The following is a 19,075-nucleotide window of genomic DNA, read 5'->3' as shown; positions in this document are numbered from 1 at the left end:
TCTCTTTGTGATGTCCTGAGCTTACAAATAATGTTGTAAATGCCATTTATTTTTTGTATTATGTCACGAAATGTAGCACTTTTTAATGGAATTGGGTGTGTAAAACCAACATATGCACTCCACAAAAATTGCATATAATTAGTACTTGATGGCAACCCTCCAGACATATTCAAATTATGGTTATCAACAAATATGGCTAAATATAGACTTTCAAATAGGCAATCAAAAGCCAAGACAGAGCCTAGATTTTGAAATTCAGGAAGACTTTCCTCATCTCTCCAAAAACAATACAGCATTTTATCTCAAATGTTCCTTATGAGCTCAGTGATGTCTCCATGGCAATTGTTTAGTTAATACTCAGTGATATTCTTAATGCAGATACTATTACAACATTTAGATAGAGATTTGGACAGGTACATGGACAGGGAAGGTTTGAAGGATATGGGCCAAACGCAGGCATGTGGAACTAGTGTAGATGGGGGCATCTTAATCGGCATGAGTAAGTTAGGTTGAAGGGTCAAACACTGTGGAGTAAAAATTCCAAAGTGTTGATGAGTTTTAAGTCTACTTTACTGTTGTGTCCAAAACAGAGAAACCTGATGCCAACGGTCTCAAAAGCAATTATGATTTGGTCAGTGCATCTACCTTCATGTGCAACTGGTTGAAATACCACAGCAGCTGAATTGTTTCTGGAGGGATGGGTAAAATACTTCTTGAAACCAGAAAGGGAATAAAGTTTTTTGGAACAAAAAAAGTACAAACTCTGGAGTAAATTAGTGGATCAGGCAGTAAGTTTTTACTAGTAATACAATATTCACTCTTTCTTTCATTAGATTTTGAAAATCTCTACAAAGACTGATTCTATTATAGTGAAAGAGCATGGAAACAATTTGCTCCTGCTGATCAAGATGCCCCATCTACACTAGTCCCACCTGCCTGTTTTTGGCCAATATCCTTCTAAGCCTTTCCTGTCCAAATGTATTTTGAATGTTGCTACAGTACCTGCCTCAACTACCTGCTCTGGCAGCCTTTTCTATATGCCCATCCTCTATATAAATATGTTGCCTCTCGGGTTCCTATTAAATCTTTCCCTTCTCATCTTAAACTGATGTCCCCTAGTTTTTGATTCCCCTACCCTGGGTAAAAGACTGTGCCTTCACCCTATCTATTCCCATCATGATTCCCCTTGTTGTTTTCGATTATAAAATAAAACTGGGAAAAATGAGCGCAGGTAGATGGGACTAGGGGAAAATAAGTGTTTGGCACGGACTTGAAGGGCCGAGATGGCCTGTTTTCCGTGCTGTAATTGTTATATGGTTATAAAATAACAAATGTTTTACAACACTGATCCAATGTAATGATCAATGATACTTTAAGATACTGTAAGATAGGGTAACTATTATATTGCGGGTAAAAACTTGCTGCCTGATCCACTGAGTTACTCCAGCACTTTGTGGGTTTTTTTATGATAACTGTTATATTACCCATAAAAGCATTCTACCTGATTGATGCACTAACAAATAAAGTACCATACCATACTGAGTTTCCCCAGCATTTTCTGCTTTGATTTCAGATTTCCAGTATCTACAGAATTTTTGTTTTAATAACACTGCTTGCATGTTCTTTTCTCCCATTCTAGTCTTCTCAGTGAGATATCACAAAGGACTTGGTCGTAGTTCTTTTAGTCCCTTCATTGGGAACCACCTCAAGCCCTTCACTGCTGCCCTGGGCAATGGTAGCTGGAAAAGGGCAGTAGCCGCGCATGCGTGAGGCAGGGGCGCCCCGGCGGCGGTTTGGCGTCGCCATGGCGACGGGAATCCGGGCCGACCGCCGCCGTTGGCCGCTTGCAGCCTACCCCGACCTCTGCAAAGTGGTCGAAAATAACCCGCAACCGCTCATCTGCTGATCCACCATCCGCCGCGAAAGAGAAACACCGTTGGCAGGTGCCGAAATTTGAGGTCGGTTTGTCTTCCAGCGTCTTCGAATCCGAAGGATAGCGAGCAAATGTTTTACCTTTCCAGCTGGTACCCCGGTACTTTGTCTCGTCAGAGCTACTTAGAATCACAGTGTCACACAGCCCTTCGGCCCGACTTGCCCATGCTGAGCAAGATACCTCAACTAGTCCCACTTGTCCCACCTGCTTGCGTTTGGCTCATATCCCTCTAAGCCTTTCTTATCCATGTACCTGTCCAAATATATTTTACGTGTTATAGTACCTGCCTCAATTCAGTTACCTCCTCTGGTAGTTTGTTCCGTATGCCCACCACTCTGTCTTTGTGTGAAAAAGATGCTCTCAAGTTCCAATTATATCTTTCCCCTCTCACCTTAAGCCTATGTCCTCCGGTTCCTGATTCCCCTACCTGGGTAAAAGATTATGTGCATTGACCCGATTTTTATCCCTCGTGATCTTATTCATCTCTACAAGACCCCCCTTCATCATCTTGCACAGGAATATATGATGCAATTCAGCTCTACCTTTTTCTGCAAGGAAGTCCCAACATTGCATTGTGATCCTAGCTGGCTATTTACACCTGAGGAAGGAGGTTTAGGTTTATTATTGTGACATGCACAGTGTAAGGAATTATTTTGCATGCAATGCAATCAGATCAGATATACCACAAGTAGATACAATCAGGTCAAACTGAAGCACAATAGATAGAGCAAAGGGAAAGATACAGAGTGCAGAATATAGTTCTCACCATTGTTGCGCATTAGTTTCTTGGACAAGTCCAATGCCTTCAATTGGGGTAGAGGTGAAATGAATAAAGAGGAGCTAGTCAATTTCCGGGCTTCTCATTGCAAGGTATCATTATGACTTTTTTTCCCTGACATCAAAGAGTATCTTGTCTTTGAAAGACCGAGTGTATTTCTCCTGGTTGTGTGGTCCTTCTGAAAACCACTGATGTTAAGCAGACAATGTTAGGGTCACAACCCTATTCGGTGAACGTTAAAAAAAATGGGTTGGCAAAATGGATCAGGCTAGAATCAGTAGATCATTTTGAGAGGCCAAACACAAACTGGAGAAAACAACTTATGGGATGAAATTTGAATTTTGCAATTTGAAGTAACCCACAACTCTGGTGCACACCCCCCTCACATATTCACCTGTCCATCGAGTTTTCTTCTCTCTTTGTTTATTCCTCCCATCTTTTTCCGGTTGGTTCCCTCTGCCAATCACCCCCTTTCCCAACTGGCTGCATCTACCAGCCTCTGTCCCACACCTCTACAGACTGCACTGGTTCTTTCCCGTTCTCTCTCAGTCCTGATCAGGGACTCAACTGGAAACATTGACTCAAATATTTTGCCTTCACAGATGCTGCTTAACCTACTGAGTTCTTCCAGTGTTCTGCATTTGCCAGTGCTGTGGTCCCAAGGAGTTAATAAGAAAGGAAGTCACAGAAATCTTGTGAAGGGCAGGAGAGAGAATGCTTGGGGACGGTATGGGATAGTGAGTACCAGTTAGTTTTGCAGGAGAGAATATGAAGCAAGGAAAAGAGAGGCTTAGGTACTGCTTGACTAAATCAATACCCACATGCACTAACGAAGCGTAATAAGAAAATGTACATAAAATATAATTTACTTATAACATTGCTATTAAGGGCTGAACCAAAACAGTTTAATTGCATCTAATACTGTTGAGGGACACAGAATTATTTTAATTAGGTGTTTTTATTTTTACAGATGACTACTGATGCTTTAAACATGGCGCATGCACCAATACCTCCAATACACATTGGTGCTACAGTACCCGAGTCATTTACTGTGCTTCAGCATCGGATCATTGCAGCTGAGGAGCAAACAGATGCTATCATTCAAGAATTAGAGAGCCTGGGATTCGGTGTTGAGGCCTCTGGAGAACCCAAGATTGATGCTTATAACAGCCACAGGCCTGTTAGTCCCCTCCATGCCAGAAAAGCATTTGGTGTTGAAAGTGAGGTTCTATGGAAAAATTATGAATTTCTCGTGAGCCATGTATGCCGACTGGAAAGTGTTATACAAACAATGAAATTAAATCTATTTCGAATACAGACAGCAAAAGAGCTCAACCCAGAATATTCAGGTAATGAATACTTATACCCGTATGTAATTAATTGCTATTCCTACTAGATATTTAAATAATAAAGGAGCCAACAATGTGGGTAGAACTTGGAATGTGATTCTGCTTGGAGAGTTTGATGAGCTAATGGCCAAATTGAAACACAGTGATCATGTTGAAGGTTTTTTCTTCCCTTACACAAGTACAAATCAACATTGATTCCAACAAATCAGAGAATTATATATATTTAAGAATGAAAGGAATAAGTCATGCAACCCTTCAAACTAACACCACTATTCAATGCAATAATGACTGATTGTTCACTTCAATACTCTGTTTTGTTTTCTACCAACATCCCTTGTTCCCCTTTAGCATTAAGAAATGCTGAAGAAAGGTCTCAACCCAAAATGTCACCCATTCCTTCTCTCCAGAGGTGCTGCCTGTCCCGCTGAGTTACTCCAGCATTTTGTATCTACCTTCAGAAATATATCTCTCTCCTTGAACATATTTAATAACTTTGCTCACACTGTCCACTGCAATAAACAATTCTTCCAGGTCACTACTCTCGGGGCTCAAGGAATTTTTCCTGAACTTGAGGCTGAGGCTGTGAACCTGTTTCTGGACTCTGGTTATGTGCCGAATCTGGTTGGGGTTTTTATGACTTTCCCCCATTCTTTTATACTGCATAGAATATAGATCTAATTGGCCCATTCTCTCCTGCTATCTCAGGAACCAGTCTAGCAAACCTTTGTTGCATTTCCTCCATGGCAAGAAGATCCTTTCTCAGACAAGGAGACAAACACTACATACAATGTCTGGAATCAGTACTAGACAACTTTATGCCTAAACAAAAGGAAGATGGGAAATAGGAGCAGGAGCAGGTAATTTAGCTGTCAACAGTGCTGCACCGTTCAACTTTTTGATTGTTGAATATCCACCTCATTATCCTTTTCCTATGTTCCATTTTGGTTTATGCATTAAGGAATAACGAGAGAACCACTTAAGAGTTAGTTTGGAAATCGACAAGCAGAAAGAAAAAAAAAATTGGAGGATATAGCAGTATTGGGAAAACAATTCTGTTGCCATGGAACTGCCCCACAGTAATCAGACACTTTTATATCTTACTAGACTAAGTGGGACCCGTTGGGTCCCGTCCCCTCAATGCGCGGTTGCAGGGGGGGGGGGTGACCTGTGGCGTCACACAAACACACACACTTACCACCCCTCTTGATATTATATTAATATTATTCATTCGCTCCTTTTACCCCATCCCCCGCCCTATCCACTCACGCATAGCCCCCAACTCGCATGTGCAGCTGGAGAGTGAGCAGGGGCAGAGAGAGGGCAAGAGCAGCTTGTCGGTGGCCTACTCCGAACTTCAGCAACAGCAGTGTTTAAGAAGGAACTGCAGATGCTGGAGAATCGAAGGTACACAAAAAAGCTGGAGAAACTCAGCGGGTGCAGCAGCATCTATGGAGCAAAGGAAATAGGCAACGTTTCGGCCCGAAACGTTGCCTATTTCCTTCGCTCCATAGATGCTGCTGCACCCGCTGAGTTTCTCCAGCTTTTTTGTGTACCTTCAGCAACAGCAGATTCGTCTGCTCCGAATCGTGGGGCTTCAATCGGCCCATTTGTGGGGCGTTTCATCGCCCGGCAGGGGCCTCAACATCGGGAGCCTTCATCGCCTTGATGCAGCAATTTGACCACGGGGTGGTGGAAAATCCTGCAGCCGATTTTAAGCCGAGCCGGGCCAGGCGATTCAAGGCCCTGCGAAAGAGCCGATTCAAGCTTCGCTCTATGATCCAAAGATCTTATATCGCTATAAGATATGATCTTTGCCAAAGATCTTATAGCGAAGCAAGATAGGCTACTCCTGCTAAATGCAATGGACTGACGTGTAGTACGCTATGGAGGGGATCATGGGCATTTTCCACGCCCATTTTAGCAACCTGAGCCTACCTAACCCGACCCGACTCGCACTGTAATCAATGTTGCGGGGCAACAGTTTGTGTGGGTCAGATTCATAAATCTGTCAGTTCAAACTTGTCAAGAATAAAATTTGATTCTGGTAATTGTCTTTTTTAATGTTTTTTAAATCATTTCTTTTTAAATGGCTCACAAACAGTGTTTGAGTTGATTTTGTAGTAACCGGAACCGACCCGACTCGCAGGGTGAGTGACAGGGGGGACTTTTTGTGCGTGATTATAGGGTTAGATTCATAATTCTGTTAGTTCATAATTCCGTTGATTCTTGTTAAGGAATAAAATGTTTATAAACACACATACATGAAAATTATATAAATGTATATAACACACACAATTATATTTCTTCTAATCCAATAATGAACTTTATTTCAGACTAGACAAGGGACATTAAATAAGAAACATTGTCTTGGGGCACACTCTCTCCCCGCTGCCCCGGGCCCCGCACTCCCTCTCCTCGCTGCCCCGGGCCCCGCACTCTCTCTCCCCGCTGCCCCGGGCCCCGCACTCTCTCTCCCCGCTGCCCCGGGCCCCGCACTCTCTCTCCCCGCTGCCCCGGGCCCTGCACTCCCTCAACTATAGATAGAAAATACTGTGAATATATCTTGAAATTCAATGCCCCGGACTGTCTGTCTCTTCCAGCCGCCCCCAGGCCCCGCACTCCCTCTCCTCGCTGCCCCGGACCCCGCACTCCCTCTCCCCGCTGCCCTGCACTCTCTCTCCCCGCTGCCCCGCACTCTCTCTCCCCGCTGCCCCGGGCCTCGCACTCCCTCTCCCCGCCGCCCCGGGCCCCGCACTCCCTCTCCTCGCTGCCCCGGGCCCCGCACTCTCTCTCCCCGCTGCCCCGGGCCCCGCACTCCTTCTCCCCACTGCGGATCCAATCTTTTGGGCCGGAAGCAAGAAGGCGGGAGCAAGAAAGCGGAACAAGATGGCGGAACAAGATGGCGGAGTCAGGTTGCTAAAATGTGTCCTATAATCACCCATGAATCCGCCCATGAGCGTACCTCACTTTTGCGTGAGAGTAATCCATCTTGCTTCGCTATAAGATCTTTGATTGTTTCTGCATCTTTTGAATAACCGGGGTGGGGCGTGGGGAGTTGTCGGGGGCGCAAAGAAGACGGCATGCATCGCAGACCCATTGTGACGTCACCAGCGAATGACAGTCGTTTTTAAATTCAAATTTTTGTCAGATTTTTGAACATTTTCATTAATAACTCAAGAAATAAAACATGACATTTTCAGATAAGGCGATTTTGGACTCCAGGGGAAAATATCTACCGGAATATGTACATTTTTTACCTTTACCGCATCGTGTTTTTGCGAAGATGTGATTACACACAAATAAATACACACACAAGATCAGAGTTTTATAAGTATAGAGATGAACGCAGGTTGCCGGTTTCTCACAATCTCGTCTTCTTCTTCTTTCGGCCTTGCACAGCCTATTCAAAATGCAACAATCCCTTTGTCTATTGATTGCATGTCAAACAGGGCGGACCACGTGAAGGTTGCAATCTTCTATCCCAGCATCTGGTAATTTTCCAGGAGGGATATTTTGAGAAGTCATGCTTGCAGCAATCCTACATAAATTCAAAAATTTATAACACTATGAAAACAAAGCTATCATCCTAAAATATTAAAAACATTTTTATATATTGAAAATTCTGTGGAGAAAATCCCTGTAATAAGTTAATTCAAAGGTACGAGTCTGTCATCTCCTCAGGTGGGCCCCTAATTCTAGGTGATTCAAGGTGTTAGCACAATATAAGCAGAAACTCCAATAATCTGGGCATATCAAATTCCAAAATCTCTAATGGTTACTGAGTTCAATTTGTTGATTTTGTTTTCTGTAGATGTAGCTACTAACATCTTATTTTGAGTTCTGAAGGCTTTTTCGCAGCATTGGGTGATGTTCCATGGACTCCTATCATCCCATGTACAGGTGTGCAGGCACAATTGGGATAAATTGAATGCATTTCTTCACATTTACATTTCGGGCTGTCCTGCATTTATGTAGACAAAATTAATTTAAAAATCACAGTATGCACTGAGTTCAAACATTCAGTTGTTTTATGACTAACCAGGGTAATGTGTCGGAACCATTTACAACAGTATTCTGCATTATATTCCTTATGAATCACAATGGTTGCAAGTAATATAAATAAGAGGTTCCCAGCTACTCCATTCCAGTAAAAATTGGCTAATGAACGTTTGTCGTGTATGCTTATTAACAGGGGAGCAATTTAAAAAAAAAAGAGACAAAAACTCTAAAGGTACAAAGTAAAATGCTTTCTTCTTTTCATCATTGTTGCAGTGGACCAATTAGCTGCAATGCAGGAAGAACATGTTCAGGAAGTAAAGAAAATACAGCGGGATATTATGCGTTTCAGACAGCAGCTGAATGAAGTTAGTGAAGAAAAAGAGGCAGCTCAGGATGAAATAGAAAGGCTGAGTGCTGCTCTGGAAATAACCACAACAACTAAGGTACACAGCAGAGGTATAGCATCTATTATAAAGCAATACAACCTTTGAAAGCCTTTATGCATGTATTCAACTATAGATAGAAAATACTGTGAATATATCTTGAAATTCAATTAATTATTCAAAACTTGTTCATTTTCACTGCTAGAATAAATATTACAGCATTAAAAAAAACGTTTTTTTGGACCATAATTACAGTGCCCATGACCAGCAATTTATTGGAGCAGTCACTTAATTTGTGATGTTTACTATAGTTTGGAAATATTGCAGGAATTCACACCAGGTTCAAACAAAACATTAAATTGAATTTCCAGAGGAATTAACCCCCATCATTCACAACAACATTAGGAAACTATCTTTGAATAATTTGGGGAAAGTCAAATCATGGCATGCATAAGTACAATCAAGTCGTACACCAGGTAGTGCAAAGAGAAAAATAACTAGAGTTCAGAATATAGTGTTACAGCTGTGGAGGAAGTGCAGATAACAAAAAGTGCAAGGACTGCAATGAGGTAGGTTGGGAGTTTGAGAATTAGTGAGTCAGAAATTGGTAAAAGTCTTTAGAGAAATGCAGAATTTCCTTAATCTCCTCTGGGAGTAGATGTGGTTTCTTGCCTGTAGCACCAGTGTGGTTGATCCAGGACAAAATTTTGCTGATATTTATGCCAGGAATTTGAAGTTCTTGACCATCTCAACTTTGGCACCATCGATGCTGACAGGGGTGGTACATCACCCCATTTTTTGAAGTAAATAACCACCTCCTTCACCTTGCTGACAAGAGGGAGAGATTGTTGTCTTGTCAGCATGTCACTAAGCTCTCTCCTTCCTATACTCAGTCTACCTACACATTGTTTGAGATCCGGCCCACTACGGTGGTGTCATCTGCAATCTTGTAAATTAAGTTAAAGCATAAATTGGGCACACTGCCGTGAATGTGTAGTGAGTATAGTAAGGAGCTTCTTCTTCTTGCGTTTGAGACAGCAGAAGTCTGCAGCAGGGTGATGCCATCCAGTTCAACATCCGTAGGTGCCCGCCCTAAAAAGGGCGCATGCTCCGGGTTGGCGCTAAGCTGCGGCGCTGCTGCTGTCGCTGTTTGTTGTTGTTCACCTGACTGAGGTCAGTTGACAGGGCTCACCACGGGGAGGTCGACAACATGAGCCCCCAGTAAGGAGCTGAAAATGCATCCTTGGTTTTTATTGGCTTTCGAGAGAAATATTTGCTCATGGTATGTTTTCTTTATTCTAGACAAATATGGCGATGGCAGCAGAAGAACAGAAAGCAACAAACACCAGAATGAGCCAAAAAATGCAAGAGGTTAGAAGCCAAATTTCATCCAAATGGTGGAATTTGTTGTCTGTCCCATCAGTTATGCTTGTAAATTAACATTTTATACCTTGAGTAAATTCTGCATTGCATAGTATTTGGAGCAAAAAATAATTGCAGAGGCTTAAACTCCAGCATCTCGTCTTCTTCTTCTTTCGTGTGGCACGCACAGCCTAAAGTTGTTGGACAACTTGTTCTATTTGATCTTCCATTTGTGCATGTCGAGTTGATTGCATTAGTCGAAACAGGGCGGACCACGTGAAGGTTGCAATCTTCTATCCCAGCATCTGGTCTGATCGCCTCTTTTCCAGGAGGGATGTGGAGGCTTTGGTGAGGGTTTACCAGAATGCTATTCTGTGTATTGTATGGAGAAATACAATAAGAGACATGTACTATGAGAAGTCATGCTTGCAGCAGCACATAGATTCAGACAAATGAACAAAAACAAATCCTACATAAATTACACATTTATAAATTATAATTTATAAATTATACAATTATACATATATTATCTATTTCTGAACGAAAGAAGGCTGTGCAAAAAACAAGACAGTTGTGCAATAGTAGAACTAATAGGACTTGATGTTTCAATCCCTGTAATAAGTCGGCACCTATTTGCAGTGGGATTGGAGTGATGAAAGGTAGGGTAGGTACGTCATCGGGGTCATCAGGTGGGCACCCTCCATCTTTGACGTTTCATTGATAAGCCCACAACGTTTCCAGAGGGCTCAACGGTGATACCTGGCGTCCCAGTTACACCCCCCTCAATTCCATACCCTCCTGTCTTCATATTGCAGCCCAATTGTTGTCTCTCCTTTTGATCCAAATCCAATTGCTGCTTTTTTCTGCGGAATTTGATAATGATTTGATTGCTTATTGGAGGGAGCGACCCCTCACCCCCATTTTCTTTAATAGCCTGGTCATAGATGTAGCAACAAACCCCCTGAATCCCACTTCGACAGGGAAAATCTTGGTCTTCCAGCCATTCTGGGATGCTTCCGTTGCTGGTTCAGAGTACTTGGTCCTCTCATAAGCTTCTTCAACACCATCTTCCCACGGAACTGTCAATTCCACAACGTATGCCAACTTGGCTGTTGTGGACCACAGGACCATGTCTGGCCAGAGTGTTGTAGCCACAATGTCTGGGGAAACACAAGCCTTTTTTCTAAGTCCACTTCCATTTTACAATCCCGAGCAGGCTGCCGAATGCTTGCATCCTTTGATGCTCTGGTGGTTCGCCTGCTGGTACAAATGTTGTGAAGTGGACATTTCCTGCCGATGTTGGCTGGAACCAAAAACATGAATAGATTTAAAAAAAACTAGTCTAACGAGAGGTGAACCGAAGTGCTCTATTTTCGAGCCGTAGATTACAAAGAGGCAGGCATAGCTGGAACCCATGTGAGTGCCCATAGCTACGCCTTTGGAGAAAGTGGGAGGAGACCTGGGTATCCTTGTACATCAGTCACTGAAAGTAAGCATGCAGGTACAGTAGTCAGTGAAGAAAGCAAATGGCATGTTAGCCTTCATTGCGAGAGGATTTAAGTATAGGAGCAAGGAGTTCCTACTACAATTGCACAGGGCCCTGGTGAGACCATACCTGGAGTATTGTGTGGCGTTTTAGGCAATAGACAATAGGTGCAGGAGTAGGCAATTCGGCCCTTCGAGTCAGCACCGCCATTCAATGTGATCATGGCTGATCATCCCCAATCAGTACCCCATTCCTGCCTTCTCCCCATATCCCTGGACGTTATTTTTAAGAGCCCTATCTAACTCTCTCTTGAAAGCATCCAGAGAACCCGCCTCCACCTAAGGCAGAGAATTCCCAAGACTCACCACTCTCTGTGAGAGAAAGTGTTTCTTCGTCTCCGTTCTAAATGGCTTACTCCTTATTCTTAAACTGTGGCCCCTAGTTCTGGTCTCACCCAACATCGGGAACATGTTTCCTGCCTCTAGCTTGTCCAAACCCTTAACAATCTTATATGTTTCAATGAGATTGCCTCTCGTCCTTTTAAACTCCAGAGTGTACAAGTCCAGCTGCTCCATTCTCTCAGCATATGACAGCCCCGCCATCCCGGGAATTAACCTTGTAAACCTACGCTGCACTCCCTCAATAGCAAGAATGTCCTTCCTCAAATAAGGGGACCAAAACTGCACAGAATTCTCCAGGTGTGGTCTCACTAGGGCTCTGGACAACTGCAGATTGTCTCCTAATTTAGTCTCCTAATTTGAGATTGAAAGAATGGATGACTGGGCTTTTATTCGCTGGAATTTAGAAGGATGAGAGGGAATCTTATAGAAACATATAACATTCTTAAGGGACTGAACAGGCTAGATGCAGGGAAAATGTTCCCGATGTTGGGGGAGTTCAGAACCAGAGGACACAGTTTAAGAATAAGGGCAAGGCCATTTAGGACTGAGATGGGGAGAGTTGTGAATCTCTGCCACAGAAGGTGGTGGAGACCAAGTCACTGGATGTATTAAAGAGAGAGTTAGATTTAGTTCTTTGGGCTAATGGAATTAAGGGATATGGGGAGAAAGCTGGAACGGGGTACTGATTTTAGATGATCAGCCATGATCACATTGAATGGTGGTGCGGGCTCGAAGGGCTGTATGGCTACTCTTGCACCTATTTTCTATACTGGATGATGTTGTAGCTGATCTTTTTCTGTTAACTCACAGATCGGAGATTGACAAGCATTTATTACTAATTTTAATTGTGTCATTGATAATATGTTATCTATTCTTTTTCAGGTGACAAAGGAATTGGTCCAGGAAGTAAATCTCCGAAAAGCATTGGAAGAATCCCATATTCATCTGTTACAACGGGTACAGGAATTGGATAAAGTCGTAGAGATTGAAAGAAAGCAGGTGCAGAATCTACTACTAGATTTTTGTTTTGTTCAATTTTTGGTTTTGTGTTTAACTTTTAATCGATATAATGTTCTTTCAGCTTTTTGACTTAAGTAACAAAGGATTAATTCAAAGTTGCATATCAAATCTTAAGGAAAAATCATTTAGTCATTAATTTGGTATGGGCGAGAATTGACCACTAACACCCCTCTCCACCTCTTGCTTTTTTTTAATCCTACTGTCCACTTTATTACATTGCATTGACTACATTACTCCACATCCGTGCTTCAGGACAAACATTTGCAATGACATTTGCCAATTGCTTTAGCATAGTGAAGATTGAATTGCCAATGTGGTTAAGTTGACAATGGCAATTTATTTTTATGTCTCTGGTTCCTCCCAGACTGGAACTGGAAATGTCTCCAAATCTCATTCCTTCCAATATAAGGGAAGCCACAGAACTCAGCTGGGAGAACAAGTGCATTGTTTCATTGGCATTATGCACTTCCCATGCAGCAGGTTCAGGTGAATGAATGGGAAAGATTTTTTCTTTCCCCCTTTGTTGCTTCCATCTATCATCAACTGCTGGTGCCCCGCCATATCTTCCCCTCCCCACCTGGCTCTTTGTGTCCATCTTCTCATTTATCACTTATAGGCCCCCATCTCACCCCTCTCGCTCTCCACTTTACACCAGCTATCTCCCCTTCCTGCTGTGTCCTGATGCAGGGTCTCAACTGGAAATGCCTCCAATTCCTTTCCTCCCACAGCTGCTGTCTAGAATGATACCATCCCTCTGCCTGAATTTCCCTGCTGCAATGACCTATTCTTCAGTAAACACAGATGAGGAGTATTCATTAAAGACCCCATCAACATCCTCTAGCTATTATACCTTTAATATTTCAGTCATAAAATGTCCAGGGTAGGGGAATCAAGAATTAGAGGACAAAGTTTAAGGTGAGAGGGGCAAGATTTAATAGGAACCTAAGGGACAACTTATTTACTCAGAGGGTGGTGGGTATATTGAATGAGTTGCCAGACGAGGTAGTTGAGCCAGGTACCATAATGGTATTTAAAAGACATTTGGACAGGTACATGGATAGGTTTAGAGGGATATCGGCCAAACTCGGGCAAATGGGACTAGCTTAGATGGGACAAGTTGATCGGCATGTATAAGTTTGGCCCATGGGTCCGTTTCCACATTATGTGACTTCATGAGACAATGTCAGTATGTACTAGCAGAGATGATAGGGCACATTTCTTGTGCCCCATTTATATGGATGTTCAAAGTTGCATATGATTGAGATCTATTCTGACAAATAGGATGATGGTGAGTCATTCTGCAATGTCTTCCAGGTCATCTTTTATTGTCGAATATACACCAGAGCCTGATGCAGCTGTTGTGATCTCTGCCTGTTTTCAGTTAATATCTAATTTGCTCCCCTATACTGTACTACCAAATTTTACATCCCCATTTTTGTTTGAGCCACTTTAGTACTTTCCAAATGCATGGTTCCTTCAAAATGGCCTTCAATTTCAAATGTTTGTTTTAATTCTTACAACGCACAAAAATTGAATGGGTTCCACCAGTGACTATTATAGAACATTGCCCAGCCAGGCAAGCTAATTATTTTCATAATTCATGCTAGATGTTTGTTTGCTGATTCCGTGCATCCTCACTTAGGTCCAGGTGCTACAGCAGGACAGCCTTGGACTCAGAAAAAATGAGCAGATGACTCAAGAGAGATTGCAACAAGAGCTGCAAAAAGCAAGTGATTTTGAGAAAATTCAAAAACAGCTAAAAATAGAATCAGGTATTGAGAAGTAATGTTATACTTTCAGAGTCATAGTTTATGATATTATGTGTTACATAACTTGACTGCCAGGCCAGACTATATAACAGTAACTGGAATGTAAAAATGTTCTCCATTGGTTACTGCATCTTTTAGAATGCCCTGAAGATGTGCAAAGGTATTTTGTTTCTTTGAAGTACCATGAAATAATTTGCCTCAGTTCAATGCCACCTATGTGAAAGTTACGATTTTGAGATTAAATTCAAATCTAAGGGCCACATAGTCTACCTCCACCACCCTCTCCTCATTGATTTTCTTGGTTACAAAACACTCAATTAATTTATGAGGCATGAGATCGCATGCACAAAGGCAAGGTAAATATCCCTAACCAACCCATTTCTGTCCAAATGCATACATATCCTATCCCGCAGATTTCTTTTCAGTAACTTACGTTCTATTAAAACTATCCCATTGCTTCTTCACCAAATAATTTTATCTTTGCAGTCAAAGTGTATTTCATATACTTAGATATATTTTTTTAAGTCATCATGAGATACCTTATCAAACACCTTCTGAAATTTATATGTACTGCATTTAAATTCCATTTATGTGTACCGTGAATCCTATGAATGATAATAAGTTTATGGCACCATCGTAGTTAATGATCCAGTTCTTACCTGTTGCCAGTCAAAGTTTAAATAGCAATCAAGTGAGCTTTGGGCATTTTACCCATCGTAAGACTGAGCTATCAGAATGGCTTTGATTAAATGTCATTTTTAAAAAAAAAGAGTGCATCATTGTAAATATTGTCAACAATCTGGTGTAAAACTCCCTAGATTTTATTTCAAAAGCTGCTGCAATTTCAAACTGTGTATGATTTTTTTGTAAAAATCACCATGGTGGTGTGGCACTTAAAATGTTTAGTCAAAATGTCAATTTTGTATTAGTATGCTCTGGATCCATTTAATAGTCTTTCTCTGACAATTTTCTAGAAGCTAAGAAGTCCATTATTTCCTTGCTGGCAGATGAAGGCAAGGTAAGTTTTTTGAAAAACATTACATGTATTTTTTCCCTGATTTTGTCCCCGTCAAAGCTATTCTGATTTGCATGTATCTCTTCAGAAAACACAACTGATGCTAAAGAACCAACAGGAAGAAAATGCCAACCTTCAAAATGAGATTGCATCACTGAGGAATTTGGTGGAAAAGTTGCAGGTTAGGATGTCTTTTATAATGGGGAAAAAATGTTTTTCCCACATTTCTGTGTACTTTTTACTTGGATTATTTAAACGTATCAGCGTTATTGTTTTCAACTTTCATTAAGTACAAGCAACATGGATTTATCTGCAATAAATTTGTATGTTTATTATTGCAGGCTTTGAATGACCAGCTAGATGCACAGTGTACAGAAATGAGTGACACACTGCGTTCTTTATCTGTGGAGAATGCTAAGCTTATAATAGAGCATGAAACGTCTTTAAAGGTTAGATATTCAGAGGTTGATTGAACTCTAAGCTTTCTGTGGGTTCATTGCAATTTGATGTTGCTTTTTATTATAAATTTAAGTTCATACATTACAATAAATATTTTTATCAGAAATTTGCAAAATATAATAGAACAGAACTTCTTGAAGAGATGTGTAGATAAAGGTATTTTTGATAAATATAGTTCACACAAGTTTCCATAAGGTGTTTGATAAGGCAATTTGCGCAAAGTTTTTACAATAATTCTGGTATAAAGGATAAAATTTAAAGGAAATATATACAAAATGGGTTGGGTTTAATGAATATTATTTAGATTATTTACGTTCTTGTGTCTTTTCTGAGATTTTAGGAAAGGGAAAAAGTAGAGAGATTTAAGGGAGTATACACTAATGCGGCAAATTGCACATTTAAGTCAACAAAGTGTCTTAATACATTTTGCAGGAGGATGGTCCAAATGTACTGCATAGTGCTGAAATTTTTGTCAAGAGGTCAGAATTGAAAGAGTGACCTGTAGAGGGAAAGTTCTTTGTGGAACAGTTCCAAAACTAAGGAGATTTATGGCCAGGGAACGCTTTAAACAATAAGATGGAGAGGTGGCAAAATAGGACAGTATGAGATAGAATATGGATAACACTTTTTGATTGAACCTGGAGAACAAGAACACATATCAGGAATGTATGCCGCAGAGGGCTAAAAAAGGACTAAGCTACTTTCAGTTTGATCTGTATTGAAACTTACCATAAGCTTTTTTTATATTACTAGATTTGATTATACTCCTGTAAATTATTTGTGAAACAAAAACTCGATTAGTATGCAAGAAGATGTTAAAAAGTCACCAAAAATGTTTTTTATTGTTGTTTCCTCTACTGTACGAATTCTGGTCTTTAAAGATATAATTAATGTTTAATATAATTCAATACATTTAAATTGATGTCTTGTTCCTTCTAATAAAAGGGTGAACAGGAAAAAATGAAAGAAAAATTGCATGAACAGGAACTTTTACTGGATGCAGCTCGAGCAAATATTTCAGCAGATCTCCAGTGTGCAGTGAATGAAAAGCATCAGTTAAAAAAGGAGTTGTAAGTAGATTAGTCCTTGATCTATCCAGTCATGATTTTGAGAAGCAGTCTAAATCATCATATCCCAAAGGCTAACAAAGCTTTACGTACAAACTTTCTCAGTCAAAAATGGTGAAACATGAACATTGAAGGAAAAACATTTAAACCTGCCAAAAATTGAAAATTCAGGTATGGGTACTTAGAAATGATACAAAACAGCAAACAAATATCAAGGAGATATAAAAGTAAACTTACAAGTGACATTGTTTTTGCAGTTATTCAGAAGAAAATAAATAGTTTTGCATTGCATATGCTCTTTAAAACTAAACTGGATGATTATCAAACAACATTTCTTGTTAAGCCATGTAGGTTGACATTAGGACAGAGGATTAAATGCTTTATCCAAAGAGAGGGCATTAAGGAGCTTATAAAGGAAGAAAGGGGAGTAAAGAGATGGAAAGATTTAGAAGGCTCAAAGTCTTGTTAACTGAAAACAGTGCTATTAAAAGTGGAGGGATTAAGTTCAAGAATTATCAAGAGGACAGAACTGATGAAACTCGTATAATTTGGAAAGTTGTGGGATTGAGTGAAAATACAGATGTAAAGAGGTGGTGGCCATGAGGATATTTGGAAAACAAAATAGAGATTTTTTATAATAGAAGCATTTAATACCTAGGAACATATTAGCTGGCTGTTAAAGCAAACAAATGGGCTGGAATGAGAAGGAAGTTGTTTGTGGTAACCCATAATGTGTTTTGGCCTTGTACAGTGGCCTTGACTATTTATTTCATATACTAATAATTTGGGTAATGTTATGCATCCAAATTTCAGCTAATAATTGATGGTATGAAGGTAATATAGATTGTAATTGAATAATTAATGTACCAAAACTGCATAAATAGATTACGTGTATGGACAAAATTGTAACAGAAGGATTTCAATGCAGTTTAATCAACCATTTTGGACATTATTGTGGGCAGATATGTCTAACTTAAATGGTAAAAATTTCAAATCACATTCAGAGTGTTAGACATAGTTCTGAGCAACATCTGTGAAAAATAAAAAACCTTGAAAGGAGTCTATCAAAAAATCTCAATAATATTCCTGAACTCCCAAGAATTAGATTATAAGGAAGAATTACATTAAACACTTTTTTTCCACTGGCCAGACACCACTGGCCAGACACACATTCAGTCATATGTGGATGATTGGAATGGTTTTGAGCACAAGATCCCGGAAACTCAAATATCTTTCGTTTATCACAATTTTGAGAGATGCTCTCAAGATATACAAACGTTCTAAATATTGATTGACAGAATAAATGTTTTTAATGATGTATTAAGTGGCAGGAATATACGTTAAGATGCTAAGACAATGTAATCCCATCCCTATATCCCTGATCTCACGAGTGAAGTTACAATGTCAGCCGATTATCATCTACATTCACCTATTTATTGTTTTACCCTGAGTTGTGAAAAACCAAAATGTCTCGTGCTCCCTACTGGTCTCAATGAAAAACCATCAATGTATGTTACATTGTAAACAGGTTGTTTTTTGAAGACTGGATCTCATTTATATTAATGGATGATCTCCAGATCATTTTTGATGGATGTCCCATGTCTAACAATCCCTAACACTGAGGTTCCAGGAATACCCGTGCAGTCATTGTGTTGGGAGATTGATCTCAGAAGTATTGGAGTGGTTGTAGAAACATTAACATTGGATATATTGGGTAAACTGTCCATGTATTTTGGAGCATTCAGAAATCATTGCCATCTGACTAGCAGGTGTTGTCGGTTGGGGCAGCAATATTCGACTGAATCTAACCGATTATTTTAATCCCTTGCTGGGGATGTTAGAACATTGAGAAAAGCAATGTGGCCACAATAGGAGTTACTGAGATATGATATTTTGTGAGTCGATCCAAGAAACACAGGTTTATTTGTTGTTCCAGTGGCTGAATGTAAGGAATAATTTTACTTTATCTGTAAGCATATTACAATAGATCCAATGGTGCAATTTGAAAGAACACTGTTTTGTTATTTACCTATGTATTATAAGATGTCTTTTGC

At 40.4% G+C, this 19,075-nt stretch overlaps 1 protein-coding gene across 3 annotated transcripts in view; it reads left to right on the top strand.

The window, feature by feature from the left end:
* Nucleotides 1-315: 315 nt before the first annotated feature.
* Nucleotides 316-19,075, top strand: part of LOC129703652 (coiled-coil domain-containing protein 150-like) — a 54,781-nt gene continuing 36,021 nt past the window's right edge. For 2 of the 3 annotated variants that reach the window (XM_055646275.1, XM_055646274.1), the window contains exons 1-10: nt 316-1,958; nt 3,682-4,060; nt 8,333-8,502; nt 9,745-9,813; nt 12,574-12,690; nt 14,354-14,483; nt 15,455-15,498; nt 15,584-15,676; nt 15,837-15,944; nt 16,900-17,024. In XM_055646275.1, coding sequence (XP_055502250.1) covers nt 3,682-4,060; nt 8,333-8,502; nt 9,745-9,813; nt 12,574-12,690; nt 14,354-14,483; nt 15,455-15,498; nt 15,584-15,676; nt 15,837-15,944; nt 16,900-17,024 — 1,235 coding nt within the window. In that variant the 5' untranslated portion in view covers nt 316-1,958. Of the gene's footprint in view, nt 1,959-3,681; nt 4,061-8,332; nt 8,516-9,744; nt 9,814-12,573; nt 12,691-14,353; nt 14,484-15,454; nt 15,499-15,583; nt 15,677-15,836; nt 15,945-16,899; nt 17,025-19,075 lie in introns of those variants that run through there. The other variant, XM_055646276.1, reaches the window with a different exon arrangement.

Source organism: Leucoraja erinacea, chromosome 14, assembly GCF_028641065.1.
Source record: "Leucoraja erinacea ecotype New England chromosome 14, Leri_hhj_1, whole genome shotgun sequence".
In the NCBI taxonomy this organism is placed as follows: domain Eukaryota; kingdom Metazoa; phylum Chordata; class Chondrichthyes; order Rajiformes; family Rajidae; genus Leucoraja; species Leucoraja erinaceus.
This window is presented reverse-complemented; position numbering and strand designations above follow the sequence as displayed.